The following is a 20,554-nucleotide window of genomic DNA, read 5'->3' as shown; positions in this document are numbered from 1 at the left end:
CATATTATACTTCCTTGGAAACCTTCTCGACACTACTCAGTTTTAAGTCCAGGGTCAGTTCCATATTTGTCATGACCCTAACATGCTTTTACATTGATGTGAGAGTAGTTGAAGCTACCCATTGTTACAACTTTTTCTACTTTGGTTACCTCTTTGATTTTTCTCTCCATCTTATTTATTTTATTTATCTATCATATTTATATACTGCCTAATCTCCTTCCCTCCCTCTCAGAGATCATCCTCAGAGTTTTGAGGGTTATGATCTTCCTTATTTTGTCTTTAGTTCAAAGTTCTGTTAGAATGCATTTGTTTTTATTAGAATTGTTCTATTAGAATTGCATTTGTTAACTAGAATACAGAAACTTATATTGATTTTGCCCCTGATGAAGAAGCCCTACTCAAAATGCAAAGGCCATTTATTTCCCTAATAAAGACTACATGTTGTGTTTGTGTGGGGGCAGGGTGGGGACAGAATGTACACCCTCATGTCTATAAAGTGCAATTACAAGTGTATGTTTTGCTATTAGTACATGGACTAGTCTTTGTATTTCCTGATGATTTACTCATGGCAGATATGCCATGCTGCACTTCACACATTATAGTGTAATGTATTCCCTCCCCCCCACCCGCAGTCTCTGGGTAGGGGAAAGAAACTTAGCCTCAAGCATGAATGTATGCTTTTACTAGTTATTCAAATCATGAAGTGTCTGCCTAAATTAAAGTAAACCTGCATAACAAACAGAAATGCTTTTCGTAGTGTACTGTGATAGGCTGCTAAAGAGAATCTATTCTCCTTATAAATGGGAATATTTGCAAATTCAGCTTGTAGATTGACTTTGTAAGAAGTTCTATTGCTGCTGTTTTTTATCTGTGAAATGGGAAGTGTAGTGATCCTCCAGCTCCCTGCAGGGCACTCAGAGTAGCTTTGTTCTTGTGCTAGAGGTAGATTTGTTTTCTCTCTCTCTCTCTCTTTTAGATGGAGGAAGTTACATCAGTATGCATAATGAAGCAATGGGAGAGCAGTCTGGGCTGTTTGGAAGTGCACTGTTAATCTGTTCTCACGGTCTGATAAGTGTACAACTGGCAGTGCAGAAAACTTCCTGAGAACTTTTAGGGAGTGTATAAAATTCACATGTAAAAGAGGGTGAAGGGAATCTGGCAGAAACGTCAAGTGAAATTATTAGAAGGGCATGGTCTTGAGTTACAGTCTGTATTGTCTCAACACAGTTGATTTTATGGACTACTTTTTTTGCATTGAAATCAGAACAGAGGACGTGTCATTATGAATCATCGAGCTGCAGCTCCAAAGACAAGAGGTGATAATTGTCTGAGCATAAAGGTATGTTTGTTGCAGACACAATAATAATACAAACTTGCAAGATTACAGAACATCTTTCTAATATGTGGTATATTTGTTTCTAATTAGCTGTTTCCAAGTATGGCTTAGTTATTTGCAAAAGTAATTAAGAACTTTGTGGAATATTCTAGCAATCCTTAAATTTTATATGCTTCCTGTTGTGATCAAACCAGCCTTCCTAAATAATTGTTAAATATAAATGTAAGGCAAGTATACATTTTGGTAGTGCCTTTACCAAACTGGAGTCAACTTGTTGAAATATCTGGAATTTGTCCCCCTTTCTTGCCTCTAACTTGATATTGATTGATAAATAGGATTTTGTAGTAATGCTAGGAGTTTGTAGTTATGCAAAATGAACTTGTGTACTATTTCTTATTGTGTGGGAGACATGGAATTTGTTCTCTTAGTAGTATATGCAGCAACTTTTATGTAAGAATGTTAGCTAGCAATGGGGTTTAGTTCAACAAGACAGTCTTTTGAGAAACCGATAAAAATTACAGAAGTGCCTTTGTTATCTTATGCAAATTGTTAAAAGAGGTTTGGGCTTCTATTTTATGCAACTTTTTATTGAGAGAATTGATGGAAAATTTTCTTTGGCAGTTCTTGTGTTGATTTCCTGTGTTGCTTTCAAATTACAGCTGATAATTTTGGGACACACATCAGGATGAATGTGGATTAAGATATCTGTGGAGACTATTTTCACACAGATTAATATTGGGAAAGGAATAATTTTGGCTCAGAAAACATTTTTGTCCATTTTATAAAAATATAGTTTTTATATTTATATTTGTATTTATATAATACTGCACCTCAAAATATTTAGCACTGCATTTTCTCAAAGATGAACTGTTAATTTCTAATGTTAGATTTTAGAACATTTTATGTTCTGTGTTTCTTTGACTGAATTGCACATGTGTGGTATTTGGCAGTGGGCAGAGAATTAAGAATACTGAGAAACTCGGATTGCTTTGCTTTGCTTGTGTCTAGCCCCAAGACGTATAAATTAGATCGAAAGTTGTTGGTAATGATAATGTATTGATATTAGTGGGGGTTGGAGTGGGGAGAAATGCTTACTGTGGATATTGATCTTGTAACCCGCACCTTCTTTAGCCATACCTATTGGCGTTTTCTCCCCCATGGCTCTTCTTTGAAGAAGGGCTTCTTTCCAGGGCAGATGGCAGGGCTACCATGAAGGCCTGTTTTGGAGAACTTTGAAGCTTATAACTTATGGAGGTTTTCTTCCATTGATAAAGCTTATGTTGGTACTATCCCTGACTGTCTCAATCACTTTCACTTCTGGGGCAATGCATGGTGAAAATAGAAGTTGGTCAGTGGTAGTGCTGAATAGGATACCTAGTAGTCAGGGGAACTAGATGTTAATGCCTGATATTAACCACTGGATCAGGCAAAGGTCAGCCTAGTCCACCATTCTGTTTTCAACAATGATCATCTAGATGTCTCTAGAAGCCCATATGCAGGAAATGAAGGGTACCTGGTGATTGTCACCCCTGATGATTGTCAATAGTATCTGGCGTTTAGAAGTATATTGCCTCAGAACGTGGAGGTTCCATTTAGCAATCAAGACTAAAGCCTGTTCAGACATTAAATATAACATGATGTACTCATGTACAGTGTCTAAAATAGGGCTGGAAGTCCTGCCCTGGTCATGTCACTGAACCCTGGCTCCTTGGCACTCATGGTGTTTCTGAGACCAGAAGGCTGGGGCACCCTCACTGCCCCAGAACAGCAGGGCAAGGGTCCAGGTTCTGGAAAGACAAGACAGTCACACTAGTCAACCTCTAGGGCCAGGAGGACACTAAATACATGCTCCATGACCATAGGCGGATTAAGGCATAGGCAGGTTGCCGCTTCTCAAATTTTGCCGGGCACCTCTGGGGGCTGTGGTAACTGCAGGGAGGGGGGACACAAGGGGAAATCCCTGGTTATAAAATCCTTGGCTTTTGTCTATAAAAATTGCCATTGTCATGGTGGGATGGGGTGTGCTGTCAGTGGCTAACTGTAGGGAGGGTGGAGGGGGGCAAGGAGGGAAGAGTACCTCCTGTTACCTCTTAAAGTGCCACCCATGATTTTTCTCGCTGGTGGTGCAGCAGCCCCTCCCCTCTAGTAACATCCGGCCCATCGCTTCCTTGCAAAGGGGGCGTGAGCAAGCAGCCGGTGAGCGAGCTCTCCCCCTCATTTCAGGCAGCCATTTGCTGCCTGAATGCCATTTATTTAGCTTTCTCTCCCTCATCACATGACTGCAGCAAATGACTGCCTGAAATGAAGGGGGGAGCTCTCTCACCAGCTGCTTGCTCACACCCCCTTTGCAAGGAAGGAACATGGTGGAATAGAACTGCTCTGGGAAGAGCAAAAGGTTCCAAGTTCCCTCCCTGGCATCTCCAAGATAGGACTGAGAGAGATTCCTGACTGCAACCCTAGAGAAGCCACTGCTTGTCTGAGAAGATAATACTGAGCTAGATAGACCAATGGTCTGACTCAGTATATGGCAGTTTCCTATGTTCCCTATACCACCCCCCACTGATGCATGCAAGCAAGCTCCCTGCACATGCCCACTATGAGTAGAGAGTCCCCTCACAACCCTCAGGCAGATGGCCCCCATGGGAGTATGTGTGCACAAGCCATGCTCTGGGACACTGGCCCTCTACACAAACCATCCTGGGCACAGCACCCCATACCTGTTCCTCCACTAACACACCATAGTGGACCCTACTCCTGGGAAGGAACCTTGCTGCGCCTCTGGCTGACAGACATTAGTGGGTGTTCATGTGGCAGTTGCCTCTGACCAAAGGAGCTGGTAGGGGCTGAGGTCAGGGAGCCAGTAGGGGTGGCAGGGATCAGGGACCGCATGGCACCCAGAAGTCCCAGGATGCCCCACACGAGGCATCCTGGGGAGACCTCTGAGGCCGGGAGGCTTGTTTTAGGCTCCCGGAGGAAGTCTCCTCACGAGTCACTGAGATGCGCCACAGCATCCCGCAACCCAAAAACCTAGGTTAAGGGGAGGGGGTTTTAGGCGGGCTTTCCACCAGAGAAACATTTTCACTGGGCTGGGCTGCATTAGCCCGCTTTCGCACGGTCGTGTGAATAGCTTCAGATTGTTTGAGGAGCATATAGCTAGAAGTGCCAAGGGGAATAACAAAAACTTCTTTAAATATATCAGAATCAGAAAACCTGTCAGAAAATCTGACAGGGAAAACCCTTAGATGATGTGGGCATGTAAGGGATTATTAAGGAGGATTAGGAGATTCCAGAGAAGCTCAATGAGTTCTTTGCATTTGTCTTCACGGCGGAGGATACTGACCATATACCTGCTCTGGAACTGAGCTTCTCAGGCTTGGCGGCTGAAGAACTGGGTCTATTTGAGGTGATGAGAGAGGATGTTCTAAACTTCCTTGAAAAACTAAAAGTTAACAAATCTCCAGGACCAGATGGCATCCACCCAAGCGTTCTGAAGGAACTCAAATGTGAAATTGCTGATCTCCTAGCAAAAATATGCAACTTGTCCCTACAATCAGGCTTTGTGCCAGAGGACTGGAAAGTAGCAAAAGTAAAGATTTTCAAAAAGGGATCCAAGTGGGGATCTGGGAAACTACAGGTCGATTAGCTTAACTTCTGTGCCATGTCAATTGATGGAAAGCATAAATAAGGACAAAATGGTTACACATATAAAAGAACTGGCCTTGCTGAAGGCATGGCTTCCGCAAGGGCAAGTTTTGCTTCACTAACCTTTTGGAGTTCTTTGAGAGTGTCAGCAGGCATGCGGATAAAAGTGATCTGGTTGATACTTGGACTTCCAAAAAGCTTTTGACAAAGTTCCTCACCAAAGGCTCTTGAGTAAACTTAGCAGTCATAGGATAAGAGGACAGGTTCAGATGTGGAATGGTAACTGGTTGAAGGACAGGAAACAGAGGGTAGGAATAAATGGACAATTTTCAAAATGGAGGGAAGTAAGAAGTGGGGTCCCCCAGGAATCTGTACTGGGACCATAACTTGTTCATAAATGATCTAGAAGTTGGGGTAAGCAGTGAAGTGGCCAGATTTGCCGATGACACTAAACTATTTAGGGTAGTGAAATCCACAACAGACTGTGAGGAGCTCCAAAAGGAGCTCCAAACTGGGTGAGTGGACAACAAAATGGCAGATGTGGTTTAATGTAAGCAAGTGTAAAGTGATGTATATTGGAGCAAACCACCTCCCCCCCAACTTCAAATATACACTGAAGGAGTCTGAGCTGTCAGTGACTGACCAGGAGAGAGATCTTGGGTGGACAGCTTGTTGAAAGTGTTGACTCAGTGCACAGCAGCTGCAAAGAAAAGGCAAATTCTATGGTAGGGGACAATTAGGAAGGGAATTGGAAAAAAAATGCTAATATTATAATGCCCTTATATAAATCTAGGGTGCGGCCACATTTGGAGTACTGTGTTCAGTTCTAGTCACTGAATCTTAAGGATTATTTTAGAACTGGGAAAGGTGCAGAAGAGGGCAGCCGAGATGATCAGGGGCCTGGAGCACCTTCCTTATGAGGCAAGGTTACAGCATCTGGGGCTTTTTAGTTTGGAAAAGAGGCAACTATGTGAAGACACGATCGAGGTGTATAAAATTATGCACGGAATAGAGAGAGTGGACAGAGATAAATTTTTCTTCCTCTCTCACAACACTAGAACCATGGATCATCCCTTGAAACTGAAGGCCAGGAAATTTTGGACCAACAAAAGGAATTACTTTTTTCACACAGCACATAATTAATCTATGGAATTCTCTGCCACAGGATATGGTGATGGACACTAGCTTGTATGGTTTTAGTAGGGACTTAGACAAATTCATGGAGGACAGGTCTATAATGGCTATTAGTTGGTGGCTATAGGCCACCTCCAGCCTCAGAGGCAAGATGCCTCTAAGTACCAGTTGCAGGGGAGCAACAGCAAGAGAGACTGCATGCCCTCATCCACTTCTTGCCTGTGGGATTCTCAGAGGCATCTGGTGGGCCACTATGTGAAAGAGGATGCTAGACTGGATAGGCCTTGGGCGTGATCCAGCAGAGCTGTTCTTATGTACTGTAGAAATGAAATTTGGAAGGAAACTGTACAAATTGCATCGGGGACTTTAACCCGGTCACTTAAATCTGCTGTTCCTACTCAGTATGGCACAGCTTGTCTATTCAAAACATCTCTTATGGCACCTTGGGTTTGGTTTGTTCTCTTCACACAAGCAGGAGCTTAATTATCTGTATATAATCACAACAACATTGGCATCTAGTTTTCAAAAAGAGTCTGTAGCAATCTTAAAACAACTAGGCAAAGTGGAATGTTTTGTTACACACTGAAACAAAGGGAAATGTTTGTGTTGTATCTGGATCAGAAAATAAAACGGTGTGTGGTTCCCCCCCCCCCGCAATTTGGCTTGAGAAAGCAGGTGGGTGGGCAAGGTTTCCTTTGGGAAGTATGACTTTAAGGCCAAATTTTTGTCCCTTTTTCAGAAGGCTCTCACAAGCAATTATTGTTGTCAGCAAAAAAACCCAAACAAAACCCATCACTTGAGAGTTCTTGGGGTAAACTGCCAAATTGTTAATGTGGGGTGCAGAAGAACCCTGGTATCATGGGGGTTCTATTCTCTGCTACAATTGCAGATAACAGAACCATGGATACCGAGGCAGTGAGTCAATGGGACTCAGTGGGTTGGGTTCCTGGAGGTGCGGAGATGTCAAAATGCAAAACACAAAAACAGAACAGTCAAAATAACGCAAAGTGCTGTACTGCACACTGCAGGTCCCCAGATGTCCAGCGATTCCCCCCCAAAAGTCCCAATTCCACCATTTGTTGATGGGAAATTGTGGTTAAAAATTTTTCCATTAAAAATATGATCTACAAAATGGCTCCTGTGCTCAAAATGGCATAGCCAGCTTGAACCTGTGGATAAGCGAAATTAACCTTTTTTCACCTCGCAAATGCCGAGGTCAGGGTGTCAGTTACCCAACCACTGATACATGAAACCACGGATTCTGGATTCATGAATGGCGAGGTTCTCCTATAGTTGCAGACCACAAGAAACTTATTAGGTTCAGCTTTCCCCATATACAGTGGGGGAGGCCCAATGGTGGAGCATTTGCGGTTGGAGATGAGTACTGTGCATGCAAGGAGGGCAAGAAAGTAAGTACTACAAAAACAATGTTTTTGTTAGAAAACTCTGCATGAGGGAAAGCATCTATGGGGGGCAAAGCACTTGGAAAGCTATTTCAAGGAAACAATTCACTTTCGCATCAATAATTTTGCCTTCTTTCAGTAGCATGCTCTCAATAGTGTTCTTATAGCTTGTGTTTTTGTGGAGGTACAGACAAAAGGGGTGCAGAGAAGGACAATTTACATGTTTGTGTTCTTTGAACACAAATTAGCAGACCATAAACTTACATGCTTTGATGGGTTGGGATATAAAGCAGTGTCAATTTGTCACCTAAAACTATACATGCAGTCTGACTGTCTCCTTAGAAGGACAAAGTACATTTGAGAAGCATGGTTTTTGAATGCTGCTGCTGCTATTGCTCCCCCTCCTAAATTTTTGTGCTTGAGCTTAACTCAAAAAATCATAATAGTTTTTGGCATCTTTAATATTTTAGTTTTCTGTGAGAGACTTCCAGAGTATTTCAAATGAGCAATAATAATTTTCCCCCATTGAAAAAGTTTATTTCAGGAAGTTTGGTGAAAGGCAGCAAGAATGAGTAAGATGTCAAGAAACCAGTGAAGAGAAATAAAAGAATGTTAGGAATATTCCTGTGAGAAAAAAGACTAATAAGGACAGTTGAGTAAGGCCAAGTTGAAGACAGATCATCCTGGAGAGAATCTATCTATGTGGTCACTAAAAATTGAAACCAACTTGACGGCACTTAATCAATCAAAGGCCGATATGATAATGCAGGGACTGATATTGAAAGTGCAGTACTGCATAGGAGCTTCTTTGTTCTCTGGCATCTAATGAAAGAAGAAGGGGACATTAAATGAAAGCAGAAAGTATTACTTTTTACTTTTGAGAGTCTGTTTTCATACCATATTGGGCCAGGCTGTGATAACGCTCTCCAAAAACCAAAGGGGCTATAGCTGATATCAGCCAGAGCTATAACACTTAACCTGTAGCTGCTGAGAAGGGAGTTTAAAACTATCATGCTATAAAGTTTAAGTCAGCAACTGACATTTGTGGTAGAGGTGGTGATTGGGAGCAAAGGGTTAGAGTGTTGTGTTTGGATGTGGGAGACCAATTCAAATCCTTTCATTCAGCCTGATGAAGAGTTTGGGAGAATTCAAAAGCTTGGTGCATATCATTTTGTGCCCCTTTGGGTGAGCCTAATTAAGGCATTGCCAGATTATGTCTTTGGAATTGTTTTCTGGTAGACCAACACAGCTACCAGATTTAGCCTTACAGCAGATGGATTATGAAACCTGAGAAAAATCTTCTACCGCTGGTGGAGGGGGGAGGTTAAATCCCCTCAAATCATTAGGTCATACAGCCCAATTTGGCTTCTATTCACTCTGTACCTCCTAATGTACCACCAAAAATTAATCTCAAGCTTTGGTAATATAAAGATTCTCATGGCTCTTTCTAATGTTGCACTGTTTCTTGCATGGGGTTCATGTATCTCATTTAATGTTGCAGCATAACCAAGTAACTGCTAGTTCTTCGACCTGGTCTCTGTCTTTTACACAGATGGGCTATGCGTCTGCGCAGAGACCTCGTCAGAACCTAACAAGCTCAATTCTCCTGCTTTGGGCGGGAACCCTGATCACAGCCACTATATGCGGCTGTGCCACTCCTCATCCTCTCAGTCTTTCGTCTGCACTTCAGTGAACATTGTGGAGTCTGCAACTCGACAACAAGTAGGATCTTTCTGTCCCCATGTTATTTTTCTCCCTGCTTTTCATTTTCCTTTCTTTTCTTTATTATTTCTTTGTGTAGTCGTGGGTTTTTCTTGGCATTTTGGTTTTTGGGGGTCTTTCCCTTCTTTGGAACTCCAGCCCCGGCTTGGATGGAGCGCGATAGCTGGCCAGCCTTTGGTGTTTAAGCTGGGCACGATGAACTTCATTTGGTGTTGGTGTCTCTTGTGCTTGGGGGAATCCCACATTGTCGAGATGTGTCTTCACTGTCAGAAGTTTATGAAGTAGGCTGGCAAGAATAGGGCTTCTTGCCTGCGTGCAGCCCTGTGGGTTCTGGCTCTCTGTTCATTGGAAGCCTTATCGTTGAAGCGATACGTTAAAATGGCTTCATCGGTGACATCGGAGCGTTCGGTCTCTGCTCCTGTGGAGGCCAAGAACATAAGAACAGCCCTGCTGGATCAGGCCCAAGGCCCATCTAGTCCAGCATCCTGTTTCGCACAGTGGCCCACCAGATGCCGCTGGAAGCCACAGACAGGAGTTGAGGGTGTGCCCCCTCTCCTGCCATTACTCCCCTGCAACTGGTACTCAGAGGCATCCTGCCTTTGAGGCTGGAGGTGGCCCACAGCCCTCCAAAAATCCGGACTCAATCCGTACTCAATCCACACTTCCTAGTGCTGTTACTTTGATGGCTTCAAGTGAGCCTATGCGCTCGGAGGATCTTCCTAAGCGTTCGGCACCCGTGGTACCGAAGTCTTCATCGATCCCCATGGCACCAATACCGAAGAGGAAGAAGAAGAAATTGAAGTGAATACAATGAAGTCTTTGGTCTCAGTCCAGCCTGGTTCCTCTTTGGAGGAGGATTCATTGAACTTGGTTCCTGCTCGGGTTCATTCAAGTAGAGAACGCTCTGTGGCGTCGGATGAACTTGGGTATGCTTCATTGGAGAGGGAGGCATATTCCCCTAGACGGTGTTTGCCTCTCAAAGACGCCTGGAGCACATCTCTCTTAAGGACCACAGTGCTCGTTGAGACTTGGAAGAGCGCTCATTTGATTACAGGCAAGACCAGGCTTGGGACTGTCATGAGCCCTCATATTCAGATCGGTACCAGATGGCGGAACACTGTTCTCCCTTGATCTTGGTCAAGCTTTCTTATGGCGCTCAGCGCCAGGACTCTTAAGTCAGGTGATCGATATCAGATGGACTATCGATAGGACTATTCAGACTATGGTAGGCCTCGATATGACCCTCGTTATATGGAAGCTCCCTCATATGGGCTGTCTGGAACTAAGAGGAGCTGATGTGAGCCCCCATCACATTTGGAAGGGAGGCTGCGTTCCCGCTCACCGCAATGCTCCCCTTGAGATCGAACTGAGCATCGTGAACCGGCTCCTTTGCTACAACAGGCTGCTGTGCCTATCCAGGTGCTGCTGGCAGAGCTTCCTGCTTCAGTACCGGACGATTCGGTTGGCAAACTGGGCTCCCCAATGGGTTTGACGCCCTTGGCTCAGGACTCTCTGGATCCGCCTGAGTCAGAATATGAGAGTGATACCAGCTCTCAGGAATCTGACGGCATGTCCTGCAGTTTGTCCCCGCTCAACATACAATTGGATTCAAAGCCGGTTTCCCTGTCAGAAGACCTCAAACATTACTCACTGTTTGTGGCCTGCATGGCCAAGGTATCACCTGCTTTACCCCTTATCTTGGCCTTGCTGGGGATCATGCGGGGTCATTGGAAGAAGCAGGCGACTCTTTCTCAGCCTAATAGATGCTTAGAGAATTTTTAAGGGTGCAACTACAGGATGATACGGCCTTTTAAAAGTATCATGCTACCCCTAATTGGATTGTTGTGGAGGCGTCTCTGCAAAGGACCAGGGGTCATGGCCAGTTGGCACCAAGTGACAAAGAGGGCAGAAAATTGGACTCCTTTGGAAGAAGGCTTTACTCAGCCTTGGCCCTCCACTTAAGGGTGGCCAACTATCAGGCCTATAACGCACAATATAACCACTTTTTGTGGCTCCATTTTTGGCTCTCCTGCCACAGGACAAGAGGGATCTGGCTAAAGCGTTCCTGCATGAGGCTATTCAAGTGGCCAAACACATTTGGCAGGCATTCGGTGGAGTGTGTGGCCAAGGTGATGGCCATGTCCATGGCGCTTAGATGACATGATTGGCTGTGGTCATCTGGACTGAACTACAAGGCCCGTGCTATGAGGACCTACCCTTTGAGGGCTCTAGCTTATTTGCAGAGGATGATATGCTCCAGAAGGTCCAGAAGCTGCGGAGCACTTTGCGATAGATGTCGTATTCATCCTCAACCTCCAAACCACAGAGGACTTCCAGGTGGTCTCCTTATCAACCACAGAAGACCCCTTCTCAGCATCAATCTTCCTTGGAACATTCCTTTCGTGGTAACAAGTTCCAGTCAAGATACAAGTCGGGCCTGCAGCCTAGTAAACCGGCCTTTCAGAAACAGCACCCAAACACGTTCCAAAAGAAACAATGACTCGAGATGCTTCTGGACTTGCCTGGCCCCATTTTCGGCAAGCTCCGACAGAGTGACTATGGGCCAGTGGATCCTTACAATCATATGTTTGGGCTATGCCCTCAAGTTCTGTGGTACACCGCCTGAGTCCAGGATTGTAACTATGCCGTGCACTCTGGAGTTGGCTCAGGAGATCGCCACTCTCCTGTTAAAGGATGCAATCAAGAAGTTCACCAACCAGGAGAGTCCCGGTTTTTATTCCCAGTACTTTATAGTGCTGAAACTGGACGGGGGTAGGTGCCTCATATTGGACCTCAGGGCCCTGAACAAGCACCTCATGTACAAACGATTTTGGATGCTAATGGTACCAACCATTATGACCATCCTGGAAAAAGACATGTGGATAGTCTCTCTGGACTTACCAGATCTCAATACACCTTCAGCATCGACGCTTCCCTCATTTTCAGATCGGGGGAATCCCCTATCAATTCAAAGCCTTGCTATACGGTCTTACGACGGTGCCAAGGGTTTTTACAAAATGTAAGGCCCCGGTAGTGGCTTTCCTGCAAGAGAGAGGGTTGCAGGTGTTGCCATATTTGGACAATTGGCTTATCCTAGCGAGCACCAGGCATGTAGTCTTGGACACCCTCAAGGTGGTCATGGATACTGTGCATGGTTTGGGTTTCCAAGTCAGCTTCAAGAAATCTCAGTTGGAACCAACCTGCAGTATACAGTGTATAGGATTGATATTTGATACAACCTTGGAAAAGCTCTTTCTTCCAGACGCCTGCATCTGTGCTCTCAGGACGCTGGCTGTCGCCTTCTTGGCAGGAGGCCCACAGACAATGCGCTCGGTGCAGTATCTATTGGGGCATATGGCGGCCACCACTTATGTGCTGCTTCAAGTGCGCCTTCAAATGCGCATTATTTAGAGGTGGTTCCTGGACATATTTGATCCCCTTCGGAACATAAAAACAGCCCTGCTGGATCAGGCCCAAGGCCCATCTAGTCCAGCATCCTGTTTCACACAGTGGCCCACCAGATGGACCTGGGCCACTTGGAGCTCATGCCCCCTCTCTGGTTTCGAGCAAGTGTGGTGTGGTGGACCGAGTTTTGGCATCTAGAAGTCGATGCCCCTTTCCAGGCTCCCCTATCCCGGTGGGTGATTACAACCGACGTGTTGGAGCTCGGTTGGGAAGTGCACCTGGAAGGGTTTCATCTGAACTGACATTGATCCCCCAGGGAGAGGACCCACCACATCAATTATTTGGAGCTATTGGCCATATTCAATGCTTTCAAGGGGTTCTTGCCTGTGATTGGGGGTTGCTCAGTGATGATAAAAACAGACAATACGACGACAAAGGCCTACGTCAATCAACAGAGTGGCACATCATCGAGGAGCCTTCTGTTCCTGTCTCTGGACCTTTGGTATTGGTGCGTGACACATGCTGTATCACCTCAGGCGGTCTATATACAAGGTTCCCTGAACGTCCAGGCAGACACCTTGAGCAGGTTGACGGTGGTCTCCCACGAGTGAGCCTTGGACCGTCGTGTTCTCGGGGACATATTTGTAAATTGGGGAGTCCCAACTCTGGATCTCTTTGCTTTCTGAGGCAATGTGCAATGTGCCCTCTATTACTCCAGGGGAGGAGAAGGCGAGGTCTCTCTAGGAGATGCTTTCTTCCTATCTTGGACGGGCCCTCTACTTTACATGTTTCCCCTCATTCTGAGGGTGCTCCACAAACTGAGAGTGGATTGGGCCCGGGCTATCCTGATAGCCCCGTGGTGGCCCAGGAGGCCTTGATTTCTGACGCTGAGGCAGTTTGCGGTAGATTGGGTATGCCTGCCCACCCTACCGGACCTGCTGTCATGGGAGGGGGGACGGGTGCTAAACCCAGATGTTTGGCCCCTTCATGTGACGGCTTGGAAGGTCCTGCTGACTTCCCACTAGAACTCAAGGAAGTTTTGGTTGCAGCCAGGAAGCAGTCCACACGGAAGTCCTGTGATCATAAGTGGCCTTGTTTATGTTCATTTGCTTTTTTACATGAGTTTGATGCATTTACTCCTTCTGTACAAAATATATGCACATATTTGTTGGCTCTTAAGGAGTCTGGTTTAAAGCTTTCATCCCTTAAGGTACATTTGGCTGCCATTGTGGCACATTCCCCGACCATCCAGCCTTCATGGTTTAAGGATCCGGTGGTCAAGAGTTTCCTGAAGGACTTGTCCCATGTTTTTCCAGTCAATCCAGTCATGTCAGCAGCTTGGGATCTGTTAGTGGTTTTGCCAGGTCTGCTTCGACCACCCTTTGAGCCTTTGTCTTCAATTGAACCTCATCTTCTGACCTGGAAGGTCGCTTTTCTGGTGGCTGTTACCTCTGCTAGGAGGGTGAGTGAGTTGCGGGCCCTGAAGGTTGACCAACCATTCCTTCAGTTCCACAAGAAAAAGGTTGTACTCAGGTCAGATGTCCAATTCCTGCCCGAAGTGGTTTCTATGTTTCACCAGTCATCTCCACTCACTCCAGGGTCTCCAAGTTTCGGCCCAATCCTTGTCTAGATGGGTGGTTTCCACTACTGAACTTTGTTATCAATTGGCTCATAAGCAGTTGCCTGCAACCATTAAGGTGCACTCAGTTAGGTCTGTAGCGGCCTCTGTCACCTTTGATTGTGCGATCCCATTGGACGCTATCTGCCAGGCAGCTACCTGGGTTTCGCCCCACTCGTTTATCCGTCATTATGCTATTGATGCCAGAGCACGGAATAATGCTGTATTTGGGAGGAGTGTCCTGATGTCAGTTTTCAGTTGATGTGCCCATTTTTTGAAATAAATACTTCTGGCAGATTATTCATTGTTTCTGTTCTTCCCTCCTCCTTGGGTGCTAGCTTGTCATGCGCTCATTTGTTTAAAAGACAGAGACCACGTCAAAGAACTACAGATTACTCATCTGTAAGGTTGGTTCTTTTAGTGATCATCTGTCCTTTTACATGCCCTCCCATCCTCCCTGCCGGGTTCACTGAAGCTGGACTCCGTGACTGAGGAGATGAAGAGTGGCTGGGGGTGGGGTTCTGCCCAAAGCAGGAGAATTGAGCTTGTTAGGTTCCAGCGAGGTCTCTGCGCAGACGCATAGCCCATTTGTATAAAAGGACAGATGATCTCTAGAAGAACCAACATTATGGATGAGTAACCTGTAGATTTTATATTTTCTAAAAATGAGGGAACAGACCTTATTGTTTCTTTGTCCCAGTAGCCCTGAGTGCATTCTGAAATTAGCATCTGGCACCTGTTAACTGGGCAGAAAGACATCTTTTAATGTGGTGACCCTCTTATATTTAACAGGGTGAATAGGATGTGCCCCGGTTCAACTGCATAGATAGGGGAGGCTCCTCAGTAAGGGCAGGTGGGACGCCCCCTCCCACTAAACATATAATCTAAGAACCCCTTGATACTGAAGGATTCTGTGCAGGTGCCTCTACTGCTGCACTTCCTTTCTGGAAGAGGTCATTGAGGAGGGAGGTAGCTGATGAGATTTGAGGCTCTGAGCAATTTATTGAGGGCCTGTGCCCCTTGGGCCATCCTCCAATGACACCCCTGGTTGACAGGAGGCTAGAGCGTTGGCAAGCATAATTGAGTGGCAATTCTGGCTAGCCGGGATATTTGATCTAGGATCAGATCTGAGCTAATCATCCCCCCAGCCACTTTAACCAGGATCCACTGATCGTGAGAACTCACACCTCTTACCAATTTTGGCCACCTCCACAGCATACACCCTCATCTTTGCGTCCACCACAGGACACATAGGTAAGGGTGTGTGATGTGCCAGCAGTAAGAATTGGTAAGAGGTGTGGGTTCTCACGATCAGTGGATCCTGGTTAAAGTGGCTGGGGGGATGACTAGCCCAGATCTGATCCTAGATCAAATATCCCGGTTAACGCCACATAAGTTAGCCAGGATTGCCACTGCACGCAGGTTCACATGATCACATCAATGCTGGTAAACTCTTAACTAGGATTAATGTGATCATGACAACCCAGCTTCATTCTACTTTTGTGGGAGGGTAACATTTAATTACGGGTTGGTAGTTGTTGGATGATAATAGTGGACTTTCTTAGTTGTGGACTTGTTGCTTTTAGCTGCCTTTTAAAATGTATGTTTGCTGTGTTTTGTGTTATGTGTGTTGTTTGGTTTTATTGTTAGCTGCTTTGGGTTGCCTTTGGTGAGAAAGATTTAAAACAAAATAAATAATAAACTGATGCGGATGGAAAGTGAGAAATGTTTTTTAAAATGCCAGAACTATGGAAGGACCCCAACAAATGTGATGATTTTTAATGCAGAAAAAACCCTCTCAAGTGATAGAATTCTTCTGAAGCCACTAATTATTTGATTTTAACTGTGGACTGCAGGTATTTTAGTTAGAAGATATGTACTGTATTTACCTGAATCCAACATTAGGTTTTTCCAAGTACTTTGATGTTAGAAATGGAGGGGGGTCATCTTAAATTCTGGGTCCGCTTCCTTTTGAGTAGAGAGTATAACCTGTATTTAACCCATATTTTTAAGAGGGTCATCTTCTAGCAGGATGTGACTGCACAAGTGAGAGGATGTGAGGAAGTCCCCCTGCCATACACACACCTCTTCCTGAGGAGCCCTGCACCTTTTAGTGCTCAAGTGGCTTGTACTCTCTGTTGCCTGAACAAATTGCAGATGAAATCCTATGACTCAAGGAAGTCCCTGATAATGGTGGTGAGATAAATATAGTCCATTTAGCAGTCTTGGCCCACCCTGTCTTGCTTTTAAGCTTGTGTTGTTTAGGACATCCATGAAAGCAACATTCAGAATGTCCAGGTGTTTCCTTTAAAGCCAGAGACCAGCTGAGGTGCCTTGTCTTTTGGCAGCCCTCTTAGCAGTATGACACATCTATGGTATTTTCTCGATATAGCACAGCCTTTGCTGTGTGTGTTTGCTTGTCTGTGGGCTGTGTGCCAATGTCTTTTTTTTCCCCCCAGGAAAGGCAGACACCACATAATGAAAGCCTGAGATGAGCACAATCTCTGCCAAACTGCCTCCTTTTTAAAATCTCAATTTCCTAATTGGCATCCTTGTGCCATGCCTGATACAGCCCCCTTCTCCTCACCTCTATTTTTTAATCACTCCTCTTTTTCTTTCCCTTGCTCCAGCTCCTCTTGCATTTTCTTTGAAAAGATTTCCCAGGCAAGTTTGGTAAGTCCCTGCATTAACCAGAAACTTTTCTGTTCCCCTTCAAAAGGGTTTCTATTTCTACCACCATTTCTAAGCATGTTTTTGTTTTTTTACATTTATATCCCACTCTTCATCCAAGGAACCCAGAGCAGTGTACATGGTTATGTTTATCCTTACAACAACCCTGTGAGGTAGGTTAGACTGAGAAATAAGTGGCTGGCCTAGAGTTGCCCAGTGAGCTTCATGGCTGAATGGGGATTTAAATTTGGATCTTCCATGCCCTAGTCCACCACTACGCCATGCTGTTTTAAGAACAAGATGCAGTAATTGAGGTGAGGGGAATGCAAGTCAAATAAGAAGATCAGGATTACTCTGTTGCATTAGAGAATTCTCAGCTTGTCCTGTCTTCATGTAGTCTGAGAAGATGTTTGCTCTTATTCATAAAGCAGCTGCCCAAGGCATTGCAAGGAAGGAAGGCCCCATGATGTGCTTCCCAGCCACCTGAGCCAAGTAGGACTATGTCCCGACTTGCTGTGCTCATTTGGTCCACTTGGCTTCGCATAGGTGGGGCCCTGCTTAGATTCCTTTGTACAAGCTAGTTACAAAAATGGCTCTCCTCCAGGCAAGGAGAGCTGCCACTGACCACTCACCCTTACATCAGTGCAGTGCTTTAATGTCTGCTGCTAGAGGGAACAAGCAAATTGTTCTCTCTAGCAAATTGTTGTTAGAGGGAACAGCACCAGGACTTGGTCTTTCTTTCTTTTTTTTAAGCCCCCCCACCCAACAACAACTACTGCTATCCATCTGTGAGCTCCTGTTTTGCTGTGAGGGTGAGTTAACTAGTAGCAATTTCTCTCTCTTTGACTGAAGCACAGAGGGCTCAAGGGGTTATCTAAGGTATGACTGCCCGTAGCTGCTTTGGGGGCCAGCAGCCACCACAATGGTTGCGGGGGGGGGACTTTTTTCCATATGAAGCTTCATTAAGAGGGACAAAGGGGGGGGCATAGCTCCATGGCAGAGCCCAGGTTTTTAATAGACCAGGTCCAAGATTCAGTCTCTGGTATCTCCGGTTACAGGATGTCAAGAAGTAGGGGAAGACCCCTGCTTGAGACCTTAGAGAGCCATTGTCAATCAGTGTAGACAATACTGAGATAAATGAATCAGTGATATAGCTAGTATAAAGTAGCTACATATGTTCAACAGGCAGATGTATGAAAAAGAAAATAGCTACAATTTTATTTAAATCAACCAAACTTGCTTGATCTTGAAAGTACCTGATCATCTCATTTCTATTTCCTCTTCTTATAGAATGGGGATAGTGTTGGGAAGATCTGCAGGTGGTGGCCTGGGATTCCTCAGTGGGTTTTGAGAGACTTGAAAGTAGCTCATCGTGGCATTAATTATTGGGGGTGGCAGGGTGTAATGCAATGCAAATAGTTAAAGGACTTTGACCTCTAGGACAAGAACTGAAATTGACCAGTGGTTCTTGACTGGAGACAAGAATCCTTTTGTGTTCGACCAAATTTGGAATCCACATGCTGCTGTTGCAGAACAAAGGTATTTGAGGCTTGTTTAGCAGTGCGCTGCTTTTAGTTGTTCATATTCTTTGGGAGCCAGATGGATTTTTAAAGCTCCTGTCTGTTCCCTGGGGAAAAAAAATGCTTCAACTTGCATGGGGATTTCCATATCGGATGTGGGCTTTATCTCTGAAGAGCAAAATGGTTTTGCAGATGCCAAGAGCTTCTGTTTGTTTACATTTATCTAAACTATAAAGACCTTGTAGATAATAAAGGAAGTCTTAACAGAAGCCAAAGAACTTCTTGGCTACTTTAGGGAATCATTCTGGAAACCATAAACTAACCTGAAAAAGGCTAATAGACTGTTGTGAGTAGAAAAACACTAAGAAGTGTAATTTACTTATTCCTGCTTTGTTTCTGATTATGCTCACAAGGCCTGTTCGTTGTGCAAAAACTATTAACAAATGTGATTGGGGGTGCTACTCATGTGCAGGTGTGAGGCCCTGATTTGGAGAGGACACGTCATGCAGTCTGTTCCCTATGGGGCATCTTGCAAACACAGAGCTGCATGAGGGCAACGATTAGAGATGGCTACTTTCTGGGTCCTCATGCATTGCCTACCTTGTCTGGGCATATATGACAGTCCTATGTCCCATGAGGTGCGATAAGGGGTGTGTGGCCTATGCCCACCTTGTCTCCTGCTGACTCTGGGTCTGCTTCATATCTGGGTTTATCTCTGTGGCAGCTGTAATGGAGTGGTTTGAATGCCTTTGGACTCCACAGGGGTAGTCTGCACAGGGTACGATTCCCATGGGATGGGATCCTCTGACTCTAGGGTGGCCCTTTGCGGCACATACGGTAGCATTTCTTCACATTCCGGCATTCCCATGCTCTGCTGGATTTCTTGCCCTTGCACATTTGTTATTCTCCATGACCACCCTGAACTTTTAGTGGAGGACAGTTATGCACTCACAGCACTGTTCCCCTGTTCACTCAGATCCATAACAGGCCATCTCCTGTGCAGTATGTCAGTACATGAGTGCACTGTAGAATAACTCCTAAGTCTTGTCTGGGACCCCCTCTTCCATCCAGTGACCTACCAGAGTAGCAGTTTCCTCTTGAGCCCATGGCCTGGGGCTTCTTTGGTGTCAGTTGTTGAGGGGCTACCACAGCCACTCTTGTTCCCTGCTTGGCTCTGGTGGGGACCTACTTTTGGCCTACTGTGGCTGTGGTACTGCGGCTGCAGCCTGGAAATGTCCAGGGGATCTGCCATGAGATGCTGCCCTATGCAGTGGATTGTGGAGGTGGGGCTGCTGTGGGCAAGTCTCCGGATAAGCCATTGAGTGTTTAGTGTGTTGCCATGCAAGGGTTGTTTCCTCAGAGGGAATGTGTTTAATCAGCACAGCACTTTCTGTGCAGTGAGAGTGAGCAATAGGCTACTGCCATGGGCTTCTCAGGCTGAAGCTGTGTGCTTTTGTATGCATGATGGACGATGGCTGAAGATCACTTGGGGGCCCAGGGGAGTGTGGAACAGAAAAAACTTCCTTGTGTTGAGTTGGACTGTTTGCCTCTATAGATCAGGACTATCCACACCATGGCTGCAGAACTTCAGCGTTCCAGCTGCTATTAAATTACAGCTCCCATCATCCCTGACTATTGCCCACTGCAGGATTAGAACCACTGAAGGGCCAAAATGGTGCCGGCCAGGTGTATGTGGGCTGGCAGCGGCTCCACAAGGTTTCAGGCAGGGGTCTTTCAAAGTCCTACCTGCCAATGACAGAGATGGCACCTGAGGTGTTTTGCATGTGAAGCAGGTGCTGAACTGCTGTGTGCTGGTCTGTAACCCGGGCCTCAATGGTGGTGGGGCTCCTGGGTGAGGCCAGGTTCTGTCCCTCTCTTGCAGGTGGTCCCATCCTGGTGTGAGGATCTGTCAAGAATAAAATACAGTTGTGGAATGCTGCCTCTTGGGCTTTCCAAGAGCTAGCTAGGTGTGTGTGTATGCATTGTTGTGTTTCACTCCTGTGGACCCCAGGAGTGTATGGTGTGGTATTCTGGGCTTTGCCCTTGTTTACCAGTGCATGGGTCCAGCTTCAGGAAGCATGGGTGGAGTGTGTTTGCATTACCT

The 20,554-nt window shown here is 45.5% G+C and overlaps 1 protein-coding gene across 14 annotated transcripts in view; it reads left to right on the top strand.

The window, feature by feature from the left end:
- The window catches only part of PLEKHG4B (pleckstrin homology and RhoGEF domain containing G4B), a 239,592-nt gene that overhangs the window by 94,224 nt on the left and 124,814 nt on the right, over positions 1-20,554 (top strand). For 13 of the 14 annotated variants that reach the window (XM_053261042.1, XM_053261039.1, XM_053261044.1 and 10 more), the window contains one exon: positions 1,265-1,339. The exons of the other annotated variant lie outside the window; for it this stretch is intronic. In XM_053261042.1, the coding sequence (XP_053117017.1) occupies positions 1,283-1,339 (57 nt within the window). In that variant the 5' untranslated portion in view covers positions 1,265-1,282. The remainder of the gene's footprint in view (positions 1-1,264; positions 1,340-20,554) is intronic. 14 annotated transcript variants of the gene reach the window in all.

Source organism: Hemicordylus capensis, chromosome 6 (genome assembly GCF_027244095.1).
Source record: "Hemicordylus capensis ecotype Gifberg chromosome 6, rHemCap1.1.pri, whole genome shotgun sequence".
In the NCBI taxonomy this organism is placed as follows: domain Eukaryota; kingdom Metazoa; phylum Chordata; class Lepidosauria; order Squamata; family Cordylidae; genus Hemicordylus; species Hemicordylus capensis.
The sequence above is the reverse complement of the archived record's forward strand: the minus strand, read 5'-3'. Positions and strand labels throughout refer to the sequence as shown.